Below are 20,295 nucleotides of genomic sequence, written 5' to 3' on the forward strand. Positions count from 1 at the left end.
GGCCAAGAGTGGTAGAAGTGGTAGAACAGGAATGAAGAGTTTCTGATTCCAGGACCTAAGGTACACTGGACATGTTGGGTTTGACTCCTGTGGATGGTGTTAGGAAACCTTGGAAAAATGGACACACAGAAAGGAGACTCTTCACAGTCAGCCCAGGAGTCAGGACCCCAGGGAAAACTGCCCCCTGACTCCTGTGATCCAGCCTCCAACTTCTGTTGCTCACTCCACTTCAAAGATCTCGCCACTGATCCCCCAGAGAAGGTAGCATGCAGCTGTGCCTCTAGGTGGTTAGTTGAAGATTTTGCCAAGAGCTGGAATATTACTACATAGAGAGGCTGGGAATGTCCTTGAAAATCAAAAGCTAATGCTACTTTTGATTGATAATTTCTCCACTACCTGCCTCCTTTGCTTTCTTTTTCACAATAAGATCGTGGTATACTACAAAACACTCAGGCCTAAGAGTTTAGAAAAACAGCTTCCCTGCCTGGCTCTGCTGTTAATTATGGAACCTTGGCTTTGGTGTTACCATCTGTACAGTGTGGGAGTTGGATGCTATTTCCCTAAGCCTTCCAAGTGGATACAGAGAAGACCAATAGACTGGGGGTTGGAGGCCTGCCTTATTTATTTACTAGTTATATGGGATTTTAGGTAATTCACTTAAAAACTGTGAGCCTTGGACATCTCATCTACAAATGGAGGGGGTTGTACAAACTGTTCTCCAAGGTTCTCCCAGGTTCTCCCATCTATAAAGTCTATCGTTCCTTGGGATTGAATGAAGGAAACTGACAAGAAGAGAACAGAAGTCTAATTACAGTTCTCAGAGGTGGTGATATGAAGTAGGAGTATCCCGGGAGCCTGGGAGGCACTACTGCTAAATGGGCTTTGTTGTTAGACCCATGTGCTGTCAGTTTTTAGCTGTATGACTGTCAGGCTAGTTAGCCTAACATCTCTGTGCCTCAGTGTGGTAAACAGTATCGATGTCCCACATATTTCTGGGTCTCTGCTTCTCTGCACATAATAGGATTTCACGACTCAGCTCAACCCTTGGAGGGGCACCATGACCATGAGATTTGACTTGATCAATGCAATGTGAACAGAATGTCACCTCTAGGAGGAAGTAATGAGAGTCAAGTTCCTTCCCCACTATGATAGCGTTCACGGAAGCACATGGAAGATGACGCTCTGTCAGCCCAGATTCCCAAATACCAGGGTGAACAGAACCACTGTGATTCTGTCCAGAGCATGTGGGATGAGCAACACACACACTTTCCCGTGAAGCCACCGTGGTTTTGAAGTTGTGTGTCATCAAGACAAAGCTTAATGCAGTCTGGTTGACACATTCATTTCCTTTTTTGTAAAACCCAGTTGTTAAGAGCTACTTTGCAACAGGTCTTGGAAAGACTAAGTGAGAAAACGAAGTATGTAGTATAGGACCCGGCACATAAAAACATACACACATGATTAAAGTGTAGAAAACGGAATGATACAGAAGCAGCGTGTACAATTAACCACGTCCCAGGAAAGCAGCAGAAAAACAGTAGCTTTGGAGCAACTTAACAAGATGTGACTCAGGACCTTCAGCGGGGGAACAAGTGGGTGCCACAAGTGAAAGCCAGCTTTCCTCAAATCTTTAAAGAGAATCCTTCTGTCTCACCAGGCGTGGGTTGGTGGTGCCTCATCCTGAATCCCACGTCTTACCCAAGACCGTCCTCTTGTGCTCTACAACACGCACATCTGATAAGCAGACCAGACTGGCAAGCGCCTTTCTAGTAAAATTTTCATGAGCACCTTACATTCTTTGTAGGTCATTTGTGAAGGCCTAGGAGTAAATGTCTGTGGCTGGTAGAACAGTCTTCTTTTTGATGAGGCTTTTGCAAAATCCACCATTGTATTCGCTCAGCCCCCGTTCCCAAGCAGCTTCTCAGCGCAATTTCTGAGACTCCAGGCTCAATAATAGTTCTTGACTTATGTTTAAATCTCTACAATCTATAAGCGAAGTTGACCTTTCCTTCTTATAAAAATGAGGTAGGATGGATAAGGATGGGAGAGGGAGGGAAGTAAAATACAAATGAACAAACAAAACAGCAAATACCACCAACCTCTGATGAGTTTACCTCACTCCAACAGTCTGTGCCAATCCCCCCTTGATCAAGAGTTAAGGGAAGGGAATTCTGACGGTGATCCTGCATGGGTCATTAAGACCAACACAGTTCACAGGAAGGGATCAGAAACAGCAAAGCCTGACATCATTTACTGCGTTTGGGGGCAATTCAGAAGTGAGATCTTTGACTTTCCACATTTGCACAGAACTTGGCATTTTACCAAAGGCTTTTACGTGCATTCATAATCCATCTGAACACAACTCCTAATCCAGAGCTCTCTCCGGGCACCACCCAGTCTCTTAAAACAACCCTTCCTCCCTCCTGGGAATAAATTATATTGTGACTTCAGTGTAAACTCTGTGTCCTTCTTTCTCTATCACTTTAGGTCCCTCCTTCAAGCCTTTCATCTTTCTTTCTTTTTTTTTTTTTCTCAGTACATATATACATATATGTATATATACATGTATCTATTCTTTTTCACATTCTTTTCCCATTTATGTTATCACAGAATATTGGGCAGAGTTCCCTGTGCTATACAGTAGGTCCTTGTTGATTATCTATTTTATATATAGTAGTGTGTATATGTCAATCCCAAACTCCCAATTTATCCCTCTCCCCCTGCCTTTCCCCTTTGTTAACCATAAATTTGTTTTCTAAGTCTGTGAGTCTGTTTCTGTTCTGTAAATAAGTTCATTTTACATATATACAATGGACTATTACTCAGCCATTAAAAAGAATGAAGTAATGCCATTTGCAGTAACGTGGTTGGATGGAGATTATCACACTAAGTGAAGTAAGCCAGACAGAGAAAGACAAATATCATACGGTATTGCTTATATATGGAATCTAAAAAATGATACAAGTGAACTTATTTACAGAACAAGGCTTTCATCTTTCACTCCTTCCCGACTCCCCTACCTTTCACCATCTACCTCCTTATCTCTTTAACCCTTGTCACTACTCTGTATCTCTTTAACCCTTTCTGTGCCTGGCGATCCCTCCTTCTGTACTCTGACTCTCAACATCTCCTCCATCCTTGTCTCTCCGCATGTCTCAGCTTTGTCCCTCCGCTTCTCCTTATCACTCTCACCCTGCCGCTGTCCTTCTCTGTGTCTCTCAGTGTGCTCCATACTTCATCTTCCCACACAGTGGGTAAGTCCTGGACTTGTCAGGGTCCTAAACGCCTCCACACGTTCCTCTCTCAGAGACAGGCTGCAGCCTACGTGCGGCAACCCGAGGAGATAGCCAGGAATGGGGTCAAGTTCCTGCAGAATCATGTACGTGCAAGTGGGCTTTGCCTAAGATGCCCCCTTCGTTATGAATTTGGCATCCCCAAGACACCTGAGTCCTCACTCTCTGCTGACAGCAGGGATGAAGCAGGTGGCTCGTCTTAGCACTCACTAGTATGGGGGTATGGAGAAGTTACATACATCCCCTGTAACAGAACCGGAAACCAAGAGAACACTGGTTTGGGAGTCACAAACTCAAACTTTCAGTCTCAGCGGGGCCCCAAATCATGGTGAGCACTGGGCAAGTAATATCCTTTCCTGGGCCTCAGTTTCTCCAGCTATACGATAAGAGGTTAGGTCTGAATTTTGTTAATCTTTAAGAGTTTGTCCAGCTCAGAGATTTGAAACGTGAGGCTTTTTTTTTTTTTTTTTTTTTTTTGCGGTACGCGGGCCTCTCACTGTTGTGGCCTCTCCCGTTGCGGAGCACAGGCTCCGGACGCACAGGCTCAGTGGCCATGGCTCACGGGCCCAGCCGCTCCACGGCATGTGGGATCTTCCCGGACCGGGGCAGGAACCCGTGTCCCCTGCATCGGCAGGCGGACTCTCAACCACTGCGCCACCAGGGAAGCCCACGTGAGGCTTTTTGGAAGCAGAAATCCAGGTTGCTCTTTCAGAGGTTCAAGAAAAGACATGAGAGGCAGACCTGTCTTCTATCAGCAGTTGCTAGGTGTGGGGATCCAGGTAGGGGCAGTGGGGAGTACAAAGCAGAGTTGTGACTGTCGCACAGCAGATTCTTTAGCTGGGAGAGAGTTTGAAATCCCAGGCCAGGCAGTTGTCAGGAAATGCGGCATATGGGGCTGGTGGGGTGCCTGCTAGCTACTCTGGAGGACTGGACCGGAAATTACTTGCAGGAGGAGAGCAAGGAAGGAGAAGGAGGCGGGAAGTGACAGCAGCCTTTGATGCCGAGAACCTTACAGGCCTGCCTTCTGAAACCTGAAGGACAAAGGAGCTGCAGCCTCCCCTTTATCTGGGGCTCAGGAAAGGAGACTTGAAAGAGATGAATTTAGATTCATCAGAAGCCATTCGCCTTCCCACAGAGGGAAGTCAATTGCCTTAGCATGTGGCTCTAAGAGGTGACATGGTCTGGGGACAGAAATAATTGCAAAGAAAGTTTAACTGAAGCCAAGGATGAGCGAGCCGAAGTGAAATGGGCTACTCTAATATAATGGTAGTCTGGGGAGTTTCCTACATCTGGAGGCTGTTGTCAAAAGATAACAGTGTGGTCTCTTCACTATACTGCTTTTCCTGAGCAAATCAGGGAAGATCGGCCCTAGCTATTCAGAGACAGCCCAAGATGGAAGGGCTGGGAACAATAAATAGAGTGTTTGAGGCAGAAGGAGGACTCCTGATGGGGCTTAAATTCTGTCTGAGTTTGCAGAGTTCCAGGTCAGCCTTTGAGGAGCCAGGCTCTCCTTACCAACCAGTCTGTTGGTAGGGGGAAGGCAAGCATGCTGGACAACCAGGAGATCTGAGTTTATAGGCTAGCTCTGCAATGACTTGCCTTGTGACCTTAGCCAAGTCCCTTCCCCACATGCAAATGAGATCCTGGGATTCCATGAAGTCCCTTCGGGATCTAGCATCTTACTAATCCAATTTGTATCCTTCTTTTGGACCAGGCTAATCTTCACACTTGAGAATGGGAACTAGTGCATTTGATCATTTATCACATGCCAGTCACTCTGATAGTTGCTATGAGAAATCAAACTACATAAAACAAGCAATGTTGCCATATTACAGTTACTAGTATATGATTAAACACTCCTTTTTAAAGATGAGGCAGTAGGACTATGCTTGTCACGGATGGGGCCAGGATTTGGAGCTGGGTCTATCTGGAGATTTTTTTTCCTGTCCCTCCCACTCCCCTCGCTTATCAATATATCTGGGCTTCTGCACGCTCCTTCCTGGACAGGAAGATGCCTTTATAGCTCTTATCTCTCCCAAGAGGCACTGTTCTTTGCCATCACTTCAAACTCCAGTTCATAAACCTCATCCTTTATGAAGCACTTTCTTATTCCTTCTAATTTCTTTCAAAAGTCTTCGTATGGGAACTCTGAAAACCACTGGCATCATTTGGAATATTTCTTTGCAAATTAAGTGTTCACATATTTGTTTCCTAACTGAGTGTGTGTCTTCTTGCAAACTTGTAAATTCCTTTCTTGAAGGCCAGGGACAATGAATGTTTTCCTTTGGATTCCATGCAGCATTATTCTATCCATCATGGTACTCAACACAGGGTTTCATAGACTATTAAAACTATAGAAAATCAGGACTGTAGAATATTAGAATTAAAAGCAGCTCATCCAGATTGCCCTTAAATTGCTCCGAAGTAGCATCGGCCTTGGCTTGAGCATCTGGGAGTTGGACGACTCAACTCTGCCATTAAATTGCTATGTGGCGGCCAGTACTTCTATCATCCTTGAATCCTCCCTCAACCTTACCCTTTGCCTGCAACTGTTCCCTGGCCCTTGTCCATTATACCCTTCAAATATCTCCCCAAATCCCCTTTCTCAATTGTGTCCCCATCATCCTGGTTGAAGCCACTAACATTTTCAAGTAGCTTCCACAACAGACACCTAATTGACCCCATTCCACTGTCTTCCTTTCCACCCTCATTGCAATCTACTTCCGCACAGCTACCATGAAGTCAAAACATACAATGCAATCATGACATATTCCCCTCTTTTAACCATTTAGGAGTTCTCCTCTTTGCTACTAGAATAAAGACTTTGCCTGCAAGACCCCCATAATCTGTCACTGCTTACCCCTCTGGCTTCACATCCCATATTTACTCAGCTTCAACCACACCACGTTCTTCCTCTCCTGAAACCAACCAAGTTCTTTTCCTTCTTAGAATATCTGTCTCTGCTTGAAACCTTTTACAATGCTAGCTCAACTCATCTTCCAGGTATTAGTTAAATAACACTTCCTCTGCAAGGTAGACTGTGAGCCTTACTGTTTTCTAATCCAATAGATGTACTCCCCCTCTGCCACGCACACACTCTACTCCAACTAAATTAGATGCCACTGTTAACTGATTACCTGGAACACTGCATCTTTACTTCATAATTCCTGCCACAAATTAAGTACTTAAGATTACACACACACACACACACACACACACACACACACACACACACTATATCTAAGCACCACAGGGTCTGAAGCATGGTACCTGGGACATAGCAGGTGCTCAAAGAGCAGGTGATAACTACATAGATGAATAGTTTTATGGAATTCACATTTTCATTCTAGTTCTCTAAAATGGGAAGTGATAAGGTATGTTGGATTACAAGATAAGAGCAGGGCTTTGGAGTCAGCCAGATATACATCTGAATCCTCACTACCCCTCTCAGTAGATGGTGACTTTGAGAAAGTCAGTTTACCTCTCTGGTGTTGACTTTTCAACTGTAAAATGGAGGCTGTGGTATCTCAAAGGGTTTTCATTGTGAAGCTAAAATGGTACTACCCTGGCTCTTTTACTTCCTATAAGGGGGATTTGGGAAAGTCACTTAACACTGCCACTTCTCATCTGTATAAAGGGGATGGCAAGAGCCTCTGCTTCACGGGGCCATTGTGAGGATGACATTAAATTAAGGAATGGAAAGTGCTTTGAATGCCCACTGCATGTACTAAATTCGTGTTAGTGGTTATTATTATTTTTTAAAATACTTACCAAAGAGCTTGACATATAGAGTACTTCCTGATAAATAGTAGCCACTCCTACTACAATCACAATTATTATTATTATTTTTACAATTATTATTAGTGAGATGACAGGATGAAGACGAGGATGATTATAACGGTGATGTTTCTTACCAGTTCTGACTTTTGTTGACATGACCTCAAATGGTAGGGAGAACCCTTCTTTGTGATAATATCCTATTGCATTTTTATGCAAAACTGTCTCAAAGTATAGTTTTTTTTTTTTTTTAAGATAATCATTTCTTATACACGGAACAGTTCTTCTCATGCTACCATCTTATGGCTTTCAGATTTTGAGGCATGAATAAATCCCACCTAAGGCCTTTCTTCTTCAGATAGAACAGCCCCAGTTTCTTCAACTCTCCCAAGAAGACATTCAGAAGTACACTGCATGTCTAATCTTCATAAAATTTGGCCAACCCAGTCCCTCTGTTTATTCTTATGTGAGAGTAGTCTCAGTCTTTTAATTTCACATGTACCTCTGTATTTATTAACAGGGAAAGAGGTCTTTGACATACCGATGAGTAAAAAAAGCAATTCCTAAACAGCTTTACTGAGAGTTGGCATGTTTATGTGTTTGTGTGTGGGGTGTGTGTGTGTGTGTGTGTGTGTGTGTGTGTGTACACTGATACACAGATAGAGAGGGAAAGAGAGAGAGAGGTGTTTTGAGAATGTTCAAGAAAATGTTAATTCTGGCTATTTCTGGGTGATGGAAAATTTATTTTCTCGTTCATTAAATGTCTTTATTTTTGAACTGCCTGAATAGCCTACATAAGATACTTATTTTTAATAGACGGAAAGATTAATCACATTAGAAATTCCATTAACTGTACTTACAGGATGATTTAAGATTGAATTGCAAATATGTGGATAGAGTTAGAAAATGGGAGGGTGGGATAAATAAAGGATAGGTGAGTGGAAAAAGAACTTCAGGGAATGGACTTTGCTGACTGCTGATACTTCATGCATAGGCATTAGTGATTTGGGGGAGATGCTGACCAGTGTAATAGACCTCTATTCCATGGTGCCCATGGCTTCCTCCCCCTGCCCAGATTTTGGGTCAGTGACTTGACGAGTGAAGTGCAGGTGTCTGTCCCATACCTGAAGGTCATCTGGAAGACTTGGCCTTGGTTCACATGCTGCGTCCGGTTGTTGTAACCATGTAGCATCTCTCCAAAGAGGGTGTTGTTGAACTTGGAATCAGGTTTGAGGCACTTGGGGCCCTCGCAGACATCTGAGAGCATTAGGCAGGATTTTCCATCAGGAGCCAGCTTGAACTCCTCCACACAACTGCATGATAAAACAGGGCCAAGAGTTAGCTCGCATGCTGAATGCCCCCATCGGGGGTGACCTAAAATCAAGGCCTCCTTTGCCTGCAAAACAGGTCAGAATTTAGGAATGCATACAGCTATTCTGGCTGGAATCTATCTAGGGCACAGGTGTCTAGAGAGAAGCACATTAATCCTGCAAATTGGTAAATTCAAGGAAAGTCATCTGTGACATTTTGGAGGAGTTGAGGGGGACGTCAGAGAGCACTTCCATACACAAAGCAAATTTAAAAACTGTTTTCCATGAACACACAAACCTTCAAAAGCAATTCACAGGGAATTATCAACTAGCGTCTCAAACCAGAACCTATTTCCAGTGTATCTGCTGGCCAAGGTCGAAGACTGTAGCAAAAACAAGGTTTTTATTGCCCTTGTAGCTCAGAGGTGATCCTTCCAGGACCATGGACAGCACATGGGGGGGGGAGGGGGCAGGGGGGCAGCAGCCACAGCTTCTGTTCAATTAGCAATGTTAGCAGCCTCTGTTGGTCTCTAACTACCTAATCCTGACAGCAGAAGGGCCCTTGACACGCCTTTGAAACTGGGATGGGCTCCACGATGGCCCAAACAGGCATGTGAATGGGGTGTGGAAAAAATATTTGCAATTTGGGATGTTTACAGTGGGAAAGAAATCTCTTAGAGAGGCATGGGGGGAAAAGAGAAAGCAGAGGTCCTAGCCTATGAGAAAATCAATTCAGAAACTGAAATTCTGTGAATGTCTATCTGTTCATGGTCCTTCGCTAGGCACTGAGGGTAGGGTGCACATAAGAAATAAGACACACAAGAGAACAGGCTGTACGATTGAAGATAGCTGTAAAATGTCATCTTTGTTCCTTGTGACATATGTGAACCAGGCAAGTCATTTTACATCTTTGGTCTCCAGTTTCCTCATCTGTAAAAGGGGGTAGACACTACTATCCTACATTAATCCACCAGGCTGCTATGAGGTTCCATGATACACTGACTGCGTAAACAGTTAGAAATTGAAGTGTACTTAACAAAATAAATATAGAGAGGTTGTAATGGTGGCAATGGTGGTATTTACTTATTGATCATATGCTACTGACTAGGCACTTTGTATGTTTATTTTCTAACCACGAAAAACGTAGTATCATCATTCCTGCTTTACAGAGAGCAACAGGAAGAGCCAAGAAATAAAGCATGTCACACCACGAGTAAGTGGCAAAGCTGGCGTTCAGTATCAGGTCTGTCCAGCAACAAAGGTAACTTTTCCCTCACTTGTCTTTTCCAAATACAGTTGTTCTTATTTGCATCACATGACCCTGGTTACACTATGCTAATTGGAGTCAGTAGAAAGTAGTCAGTCTCCTATCGGCCTTTCTCCCATGGGATGAAGTGAAGCTCTATTGAATCTGACTGCAAAAAGGCTCATGTGGGAGAAAGGAGGGGCTCTGTGACATGGTTTGGGAAGAAAGTGTACCCAGTCTGCAGGAACCACTAGCTGATGCTAGAGACACAGAACCCAACTGAAGGCAGGAAGTAGGCAGGCAGAGCTGAAAACATGACCCAAGATCACTCCTATTGAAAACTCAGGAACACCTTACGTCTGAAGCAAGCTGTCACTCTGTCCTTGTTTTCCTCTAACTCCCAGTGTATTGCACAGATGCACCGACTGTCTTTCCAATGTTTACATGCTCCTGCCCAAAGTACAGTGGAAAGTTCTTGGAAGGAGGGCTATCTTGGTACCTTGGTCAAGTCTATCCTGTCTTCTTTTTGCATCTATTAAATACATGCAACTCTCCCTTCATAAAGTTGCAGTACAGATAATGTGAGTTATATAAATGTGCAAAGTATATGGTAAGTTCTCAATAAAGTATAGTTCCATCCATTTATTCCAAAAGGTTCCTAGCAAATACGAGAAAGGATATACTGGGTAGAGCTCACCCTCTTCTCTCTCTCCCTCACCCCACCCGCCTCTCTCACACATACACATACACACACACACACACACACACACACACACACACACACGTGTACACCTATGAATGAATATATTGTTGTTGTAAAAGATTAGATATTATTAAAGTCTATAGAGTAAAACATAGAAGTTCTTCATTTCTCACTCCACTCCACACATATCCTTACTTCCTGTTCCAGCGGTCATCATTGTTAATAATTATGTATTCCTGTAGGGTTTTTTTACTGCATTTAGAGATCTACTATATATATATTATACTTTTTATAATATAAAATATATTATTTTAATTTTTATATCATATATATTTTAAAATTATAATTTTTCATAATAAACTCATAAACAGAATTACCCTATACATTGTTGTGAGATATGCATTTGTACCTAATTTCTTGGAGATCTTTTCAAATCAGTATACATACACATCAATCTTTTTAATGACTGTTTGGCATTGCGCAGTATGAATGTACCATAATGATTTTACCTAATCTTTATTGATGGGCATTTTGGTTGTTTATAGCTGTTTGTTATTACAAATGGTGCCACAGTGAAGAATTTTGTACATATATCACTATGCATGTGTGTGTTTCTATAAAACAGATTTTTTTTTTACCATCTTTAGTGGAGCATAATTGCTTTACAATGGTGTATTAGTTTCTGCTTTATAACAAAGTGAATCAGCTATACATATACATACATCCCCATATCTCCTCCCTCTGCGTCTCCCTCCCACCCTCCCTATCCCAGCTCTCTAGGTGGTCACAAAGCACCGAGCTGATCTGCCTGTGCTATGCGGCTGCTTCCCACTAGCTATCTATTTTACATTTCGTAGTGTATATATGTCCATGCCACTCTCTCACTTTGTCCCAGCTTACCCTTCCCCCTCCCTGTGTCCTCAAGTCCATTCTCTATGTCTGTGTCTTTATTCCTGTCCTGTCCCTAGGTTCTTCAGAACCTTTTTTTTTTTTGATTCCATATATATGTGTTAGTATACAGTATTTATTTTTCTCTTTCTGACTTACTTCACTCTGTATGACAGTCTCTAGGTCCATCCACCTCACTACAAATAACTCAATTTAGTTTCTTTTTATGGCTGAGTAATATTCCATTGTATATATGTGCCACACTTTCTTTATCCATTCATCTGTCGATGGTCACTTAGGTTGCTTCCATGTCCTGGCTATTGTAAATAGACCTGCAATGAACATTGTGGTACATGACTCTTTTTGAATTATGGTTTTCTCAGGATGTATGCCCAGTAGTGGAAGTGCTGGGTTGTATGGTAGTTCTATTTAGTTTTTTGAGGAACCTCCATACTGTTCTCCATAGTGGCTGTATCAATTTACATTCTTACCAACAGTGCAAGAGGGTTCCCTTTTCTCCACACCCTCTCCAGCATTTATTGTTTGTAGAATTTTGATGATAGCCATTCTGACTGGTGTGAGGTGATACCTCATTGTAGTTTTGATTTGCATTTCTCTAATGATTAGTGATGTTGAGCATCCTTTCATATGTTTGTTGGCAATCTGTATATCTTCTTTGGAGAAATGTCTATTTAGGTCTCTGCCCACTTTTGGATTGGGTTGTTTGTTTTTTGATATTGAGCTGCATGAGCTGCTTGTATATTTTGGAGATTAATCCTTTGTCAGTTGCTTCATTGGCAAATATTTTCTCCCATTCTGAGGGTTGTCTTTTCATCTTGTTTATGTTTTCCTTTGCTGTGCAAAAGCTTGGAAGTTTCCTTAGGTCCCATTTGTTTATTTTGGCTTTTATTTCCATTTCTCTAGGAGGTGGGTCTAAAAGGGTCTTTCTGTGATTTATGTCATAGAATGTTCTGCCTATGCTTTCCTCTGAGAGTTTGATAGTGTTTGGCCTTACATTTAGGTCTTTAATCCATTTTGAGTTTATTTTTTATAAAACAGATTCTTAAAAGAGGGATTGCTAGATCAATGTTTTATGAATTTTTAAATTTTGATAGATCTACTAAATGGCTATCTGTAGAGGCACTGCCAGTTTACAATCCTCTCACTGATGAATGACAGAACTCATTTCTCCACATCTGTCACGTTCATTATTGCCAACCTGGGATGTCAAAAATTCATCATTTTTGTTTGGTTTTGCATTTCCCTGATTACTGGTGAGGTTCATCTTTTCATGCCATGGTCATTTGTATTTCTCATTATCCATCCATGTTTTGTGAGACTTGTCTTTTTCCTTATTGGTTTGTATATGTTTTGCATATTTTCTCAGTAATTATCTTTCACCTTCCAAAATTTCTTCCAGTCTGTACTTACATTTTAATATTGCTTTTGATGTCTTATAACCTCTTTATCCTGGTCCTTTATTGCTTTTGAATTTTGTGTGATGCTTAGGAAGCCACAAAGGTGCTAAAAAAACCCAATCTTTCTTTATATTCTTGTAGTATTTATATAGTTTTTTCATCTTTGGCTATTTAATCTGTGTGGCATTTATTTTTGTGCGTGGTGGGAGTGGTTATTTTAACTTAATTATTTTTAAAATGGGGAGATGAGCATCTGAAGGAGCCATCCCTTCCCTAAGTAGTGTGAAATGCCTTTTTGTCATGTATTAAATCCTTATATGTACCACATATACACAGTTGGAAATTTTATTTAATTATCTGTATATTCCTGCAATAATTCAGCACTATTTTCATTAATAGAGTTTTATGGCATGTTTTGCATGTAGCAAGGTAAGTCTTCTCCCTGTCAAGAACACTAACATCCTATTTCAAAATTTCCTCACTGTTCTTACTCATTTTTCCCTTCAGATAAGGTTTAGAGTTGTTTTGTCAAATTTCATGTAAAACTTTAGTGGAATTTTGGGTTGTCTAAATTGAATTTGTAGACTAAACGGGGCAAAGTTGTTAATTTTTTTTCCTGTAAGACATACGCACTGAGAGTCAACTCTGTGCCGAGCACTGTTGACAACTGTGGCAGAGATGATGTCTTACGTTCACCACACTGGATCCTCTTTGTGGACACCCTGTAGACTACGCATCTAAGCTGCCCTTGCAGTTGGGTTTAAGGGACCATGTGAAGGGATTCTGAGAGATGGAATCTGTGTTGCTGTGATATAAGTCATTGCAGATCCAGCCCTTACAAACATGCTGCATGACTCTCAAGCCCTCTCTTCCCTTGCTATGGCAAGCTTGGAGATCATGTGTTCCAGATCAATACTGCAGGATGGAAGAATGCTGCCTCAATTACAATGGACCTTGTGTGAACCAGAAATCAACTTTTGTGTACAATCTCCTGGTTTGGGAGGCTTCACTTGTTACAGCAACATAGCGTATCTTATCCTGGCTGATTGATACAGCATCTTTACAGTTCGGAGTCTTCTAATTCAGAAACATAGTTTGCATCTCCATTTAGCAAGTGTTCTTTTAAAACCTTCACTGAAGTTTTAGACTTTAGGTCATAAAAATATTGCACATATCTTCTGGGGGTTTATTCATAGGTATTTATGCAATGCACTATGGTAGAGGTTAAAAGCAGGTGTTTTGGATCCAGACCACAATAGTCCAAATCCAGATTCCACCATTTTTTGCTGTGTGACCCTGGACAAAATGCTTAACCTCTCTGTACTTCCTTTGCTTATCTATGAAGAAGTTCCCACCGCACAGAGCCACTGTGAGGATTAAATGAGTTGTGTCTGAAATACAGCGTGCACAAGGATGTAGTAGAGTGACAGCTTCTATTATTACAGTATTTTCCACTTGAGGAATATGATCAGTTTTCATGTTTGTTTTCCCTTATGTTTTCTAGTTAGTTATTGCTGATATTGAGGAAAGTTATTCTTGATTTTTGAAAGTTGATCTTTCATCCTACCACAGAAGGAGCCCATCAGTTCTAATACATCAACCAGATGAATGAGTATATATTTGGCCAGTTTGGGTATTCAGGTTATGCTAGGATTATGGAATAAATTAGAAAACTGTCCTTTATTTTCTTTCTCTGGATCAGTTTACATAAGATAGAGGTTATTCGTTCCTTGATGATTTGGTAAGACCTGCATATAAAATCACCTGGGCTTGATGTCTTCTTTTTAATTGTAGACATTTAGCTCTCTTATCACTTTATTATATTTGGCTATTTAGATTTTCTACAGCATCATGACTCAAACTTGGTAATTTATATTTTCTAAGGAAATAATGCATTTTATCAAGACTTTTAAATTTATTGGCATAAATTTGCACACAGTCTTCTCATTAACTTTGTTTTATCTTCTGTGCTTCTATGGTTATGCCCCTAGCTCATTACTAATGTGTTTGTGTTCTCTCTCTCTCCTTCGAAGAAGCTTTTGCATTTTACTGGCAAGGCTCCTTTTTTTTTCTATTTCATTTATTTCAGCTTTTACTTGTATTAATTCCTTCCTGCTGATTTCTCTGAGTTTGTTTTATAACTCTTTTTCTGGCTTCTGGAGTTGAATGCTTCATTTGTTTATTTTTGGTCTTTCTTTCTTCTTAGTAAATGTCATGGAGCTTCTGACTACTGCTTTGCCTCTATTCCATGAGTTTGATATGCAGCTTTCCAGCTCCTGCTCATTGCTAAAGAGGTGATCATTTAAGTTTGATTTTATTTACCCAAGTGTTATTTAGAAGGTTGCTTTTTGTAATTCCCAAATATATAGATTCATATGCTAGATAGATTGCTGTTAATAGCTAATATTAACACAGTCTAGTCTGAGAATGTAGCCTGTATAATTTCTACTTTGGTGAATTTATTGACATTCCAGGCCCCCTTACCTAAAGGAGGCACAAAATGTCAAGTTCAGATTCTGGATCTACTTAAAGCTGTGATCAAATAGAGGCTGTACCACTTCCCAGCTGTGTGACCCTGATCAAGTCTGTTAACTACCCTAGGCCTCAGTGTCATTATCGATGAAATGGGGATAATAATAATCCTTATCATAGGGCTGATGTGAGAATTAGAGATAACTTACATAAAGGATAAAATAGGATCTATGATGTAGTGGCCAATTAATGCATCAGCTACTGTGATGATGATGATTAATGTTACTGTGATTATGCTAGTATTACCTATGATTGTGCTTAATCTATTAGCCAATTTACACTTCCCAGAGAATGTACATTTACTTCCAGTGGTTCTCAGATCTTAGTTGCTGGCCTCTTTCTAGATCCAGATTTCTTAAAGCCAACAGAGTTACCCTTTTCTGATTTTTTTTTTTTTTTTTTTTGCGGTACGCGGGCCTCTCACTGTTGTGGCCTCTCCTGTTGCGGAGCACAGGCTCCAGACGCGCAGGCTCAGCGGCCATGGCTTACGGGCCCAGCCGCTCCGCGGGATGTGGGATCTTCCCGGACCGGGGCACGAACCCGCATCCCCCGCATCGGCCGGCGGACTCTCAACCACTGCGCCGCCAGGGAAGCCCTAAGTTAAGAATTTTGAGATGGGGAAATTATTCTGGATTACCTGGGTGGACTCAATGTAATCAAAAGGGTCCTTATAGGAGCATATGAGGTAGAGAAGAGTGACAGGATCAGAGAAGGAGATATAACTTGGAAGCAGAGGAAAGAGACAGACAGACAAGCAGACACAGAGACTATGTCTCCGGCCTTGAAGTTCTGCCGATGCCTAGATTTTAGAACTTCTGCCCTCCAGAACCATAAAATAGTAAATATGTATTGTTTTAAGGTACTAAGTTTGTGGTAATGCATTGCGGAAGCACTAGGAAACTAATATACAACCTTCACAAGGAGTTGTTGCTCCCATTTTCAGATGAGAAAACTGAAGTTTAGAGAAGTGAAGTGACTTGCCCATGGAGATATACCTTGGCAATGGTGGTGCTAGGAATTAAACCTGGAGTTCCTATTTCAAGAAGTGTGTATATGAATGTGTGTGTGTGTGTGTGCACGACTTTAGCCATATTACAACTGTAGATGCATGGGGATTTTCTTTTGCCTGGGGGTGAGAAAAGACTGTGGCTCAGCACGAGAGGAAGGAAGGGAGATAAAAGGCTGGGTTCGCTTAGTAAGACCCTTAGAGATGTAGGGGGAGAGAGAAGGAGAGAGCAAGAGAGAGAGAGAGAGAGAGAGAGAGAGAGAGAGAGAGAGAAAGAGAGAGAGAGAGAGAAAGAACTCATAAATGCAAATGAACCTTTGAGTTTTAAAATGTGAGCAACTCTTTCCTTCAAGCCACCTCAGGGCACAGGATGATTTATGCAAAGGTCTATTTAGTTGTTGGTTTCTATTTTTTTTTTTTTTAATCTTATTTTTGTACCATGTGACATAATTATACAGCTCCTTTAGAACATTCTGTCGTCTGGGAGATTTTCTTACAGAAATTCTAAAGAGTGTAGGCTCACAGGAAACCAGCCAAGATCTGCATGAAACTATATTTATACATATGCCAAAATGAAAAACATAAAATAAAATAAGTACAGAGATACAAACCGGGCATTTTAGCTGAAGGCAGTGAATGTGTTACCCTGAACACACCCATCACATTACAGAGAATACTAGAATTGGATGGGGATTCAGAGCCCGTACCACAAAATCTTATACATTTTTAGCCAAGAGCATGTTTTATTTAATCCTTACAGCAATGCCATGAGATGTGTACTTTCATTCTGACATTGCCACCAAGGACCCTGAGGCTTGGCATTTTAAATCCCTTGACCAAGATCACACGAGCGCTTTGGAAAAGCCAGGACCTGGACTTGGATCTTCTTCCTCCAAATCTAGGGCTCCTTCCACTTTAGCACAAATGACTGCTTCGAATCTGCTTGTTCTTCAAAAAACAGAAACTGGGGCCTAAGAGAAATGGCACTTATACACATTCTCAAGGCAGGGTATTTAGTTATTTATTCACGTAGTTACCTGCGCATTCATTCATTCATTCCTCAATGGCTATGGAATCAATACAATTATGTAATGAAATGCATAGACTAGAAACTTTTTTTTTAAATGGGGAAGGGAATCAAATCCCAGAAAAAAAAAAAAAAGAGAATAGAGCAAAGTTAAGGGTAAGAAGAGCTCAAGAAACTGCATACCACATGGACTTGGACTAAGGTTAGGGATGAATCTTAGCATCCTACCACCAAGGCAAGAGAGAAGCAGGCGTTTTCTCAGCTTTGCTGTTCCTGACACCTGTAAGAAATCCCACTCTGGGGTCAATCAGGACCAGGGCCCTCTGTGACCTAGCAGTTAAGGCCTTCAGCCACATGGACCCCACTAATGTTTCTCATGAAGGTTCTCAGGACTGTCCCAACATTAACCAGCGTGAAGATTAGTAAAACTCTTGTCAGAGTGGCCTCTGTCTGCAGGTTTCACTCAAGGGAAAAATTTAGAGTTTCTAGAAAAGCCATTTTGAAGGTAACATACTCAAGAGTATTATTCAGAAAAGAAGGAAGGAGAGGAAAAGGAAGGGAAGGGAAGGGAATGCCATGGAGAACCTTGGGCTAAATTATATAAAATATTTTATCTACTCTAAGACCCTCAACACCTATAAGAAACACTAGCATTTCACCTAACACTAAGAAAGAAAAAACAATTTTTAATTAAACTCTGTCAAACCATCAATAGTAAAATACATCCTAATTTCAAAAATGTTAAAATGTGGAAAAATCTGGGCACTTTAGAACCAACAAAATATGATATGTTTGACCACTGCAGGACTTCGAGCTTTTATTATCCTCAGGTGCCCTGTGAACCTTCAAGAGACAGTTCTAGAGGGCAGACCTTCCATGTGGGCTTGACCACTGGAACTTCCCTTTTTCTGTCTTTGAGCATCTCATGGAACTAATGTTTCACAGGACCCACATAGGAAAACACCTGTCTGAATGAATGGCTGGACTTTGTGTGCTTCCATCAGTTGTCTGTGAGTATGTCTCGCACCTGAGCTCTTGCAAATGTTTCAAACAGCTGAGAGTGCAAGGTTGTACTTTTGTGACAAGAAGCTGGCAAGCGCACGTTCTACGTCCACTCTGAGCGGTAAAGCCCCATCTTTCCATTAGCAGTCGGAGAGGTCAGAGGTCAGGCCTAGCCTAAAATTTGAAACTACAACAAAACAAGTGCGTGAGTGAATATCCCCCATACCTCTGCAACTAGTTACTGACAGTGAAAGTTAAAGTCTCTGTCTGCATTCTCTAGGTCAGTGTTTTCCATTATTAGAGCCAATTTCAGCTTTGGCAATGAAAATAAGAGGCTTCCAGTTAACAATGGCTATTAAACACATGTATTTATCTCCTCTCCCTCCTAAAATCACATAAAAATGACATTAAACAGATAGCCTAGCAAGGACTGTTGAGGCTGGATGTGCTCTTTGAGTCCGTATTTTTACATACATTTTCACTTCACTTTAAAGTAAATTATATTTAAGTATATTGAAGTATATTCAAGTATATTTAAGTATATATATATATATATATATATATATATCAAGTATATTTAAGTATAATATATATTAAGTATATTCAATAGATTCAATAGATTAGAATAGAGTAGCCTGGGACATCTCTTATCCCAATTTCACCTCCTCACTGGCTGTGAGACCCTTCTGGGCCTCAGTTTTCTCCTCTAAATGATGTGAGAAAGACTGAAACCTCAAAACTGTTGATGGCATTGTTCACTACTTCTTATATAGGTATATACAGGAAACATCTCTCTTAGCAAATTATGTCAGGAAAAGGAGTACATCCTCTGGAAAACAAAACAAAGCAAAGCAAAACCCCCAAAACTGCAAACTTCCTTTTCTCAAGCAAGGACAATTCTATAATCCACCATGTTTTTTTCTGCTTTCTTTGGTTGCCAAGACAAACAGTGCTAAACTTATCTCACATTGAGTAATTCTCCCATTTCAGGCTCCTGAAACCATTTTCTCCCTTTCCCTTTCTCTCCTTACAAATGGCTCTTATCCGTCCTGTCATATCTTTATATTATCCATTTTTTATAGGTTGGATCCATGTGGATAATATTAACTTCTCTTGGAAGAATGCGCGGTATATGCTGTAAACACTTGTACAAATGAAACAAACTTGGTTGCTAGGTAACTTGTGTGGGTCTTGGAGAGAAGAAATGCTTCCTCACCCATAAGATTCATTCTAAATGTTTCATCTTAGTATACAATGACCTTTTCAACCTATCTCAAATCCACCTGCTTCTCTTATCCTACTGTTACCTGTAGTCTATCAACATCAATCAGGACCAAGTGAGGCTCAAACACCTGTCCTCAGAGTCCACTTTGCCCCTGGTGGGCAAGGACTTGTACTCAATGCTTCTTTGCATTCTTATCACCCCACAAAAGACCAGGCACAGAGTTGGGGCAGCAAATCTTAGGTGGATGAATTCTTTAATTCGACAGTTATGGCTTTGAAAAAGTCCTTGGGCAAGCAGTGACAACGGGGACACACAGGTGATTAAGACCTAGTCTCTGCTCATGAGGAGTCTGCAGTGTGACAGGGACCGGACAGGAAAGCAGGTAAGTCAACACAGCAGTGAGGCTGCGACAGTGAGAAGCTTGGGGCAGGGGGCTGTGTGACTCCAGAGAAAGGATGCTTTACTCAGTTTTGAGGAACTTGACCTGACTAGGGCTGACAACCAGAACAGCCAGCCAGCGGTCCAGTCTGCAAGAGGTGTCAAGATTTCACTGGGATAAATTAGAATTGGAGACAAAATGTCAATGGCCCTTCCCTGGTAAGAAGGCCCTATGGGTAGAAAAGAAAAAACAAAAAAAAACAAACTAATATAAGACAAGAAAAACAGTCTTTCCTATAAATATTAAGATTTGGTAAATATTAAGCCAACATTTAAATGGTATCCATTTTAAAGGGCAAGGCATTATATACCCAGCTCCACGGTAACTACACATCTCACTTTTGGACTTCTCTTGAGACTCAGAGAAGACTGGCTGAAGAAGGTTAAGATCTATACCAAGACTTGAAGATGAAACAGAGCATTCAAGCTA

The 20,295-nt window shown here is 41.2% G+C and overlaps 1 protein-coding gene across 21 annotated transcripts in view; it reads right to left on the bottom strand.

Moving 5' to 3' along the window:
• Positions 1 to 20,295, bottom strand: part of ASTN2 (astrotactin 2) — a 1,502,867-nt gene that overhangs the window by 300,935 nt on the left and 1,181,637 nt on the right. For 19 of the 21 annotated variants that reach the window (XM_079927232.1, XM_079927229.1, XM_079927230.1 and 16 more), the window contains one exon: positions 8,195 to 8,383. In XM_079927232.1, the coding sequence (XP_079783358.1) occupies positions 8,195 to 8,383 (189 nt within the window). Of the gene's footprint in view, positions 1 to 8,194; positions 8,384 to 20,295 lie in introns of those variants that run through there. The other 2 variants (XM_079927224.1, XM_079927226.1) reach the window with 2 other exon arrangements.

The sequence above is a fragment of the Stenella coeruleoalba genome (genome assembly GCF_951394435.1).
Source record: "Stenella coeruleoalba genome assembly, chromosome: 7".
NCBI lineage: Eukaryota > Metazoa > Chordata > Mammalia > Artiodactyla > Delphinidae > Stenella > Stenella coeruleoalba.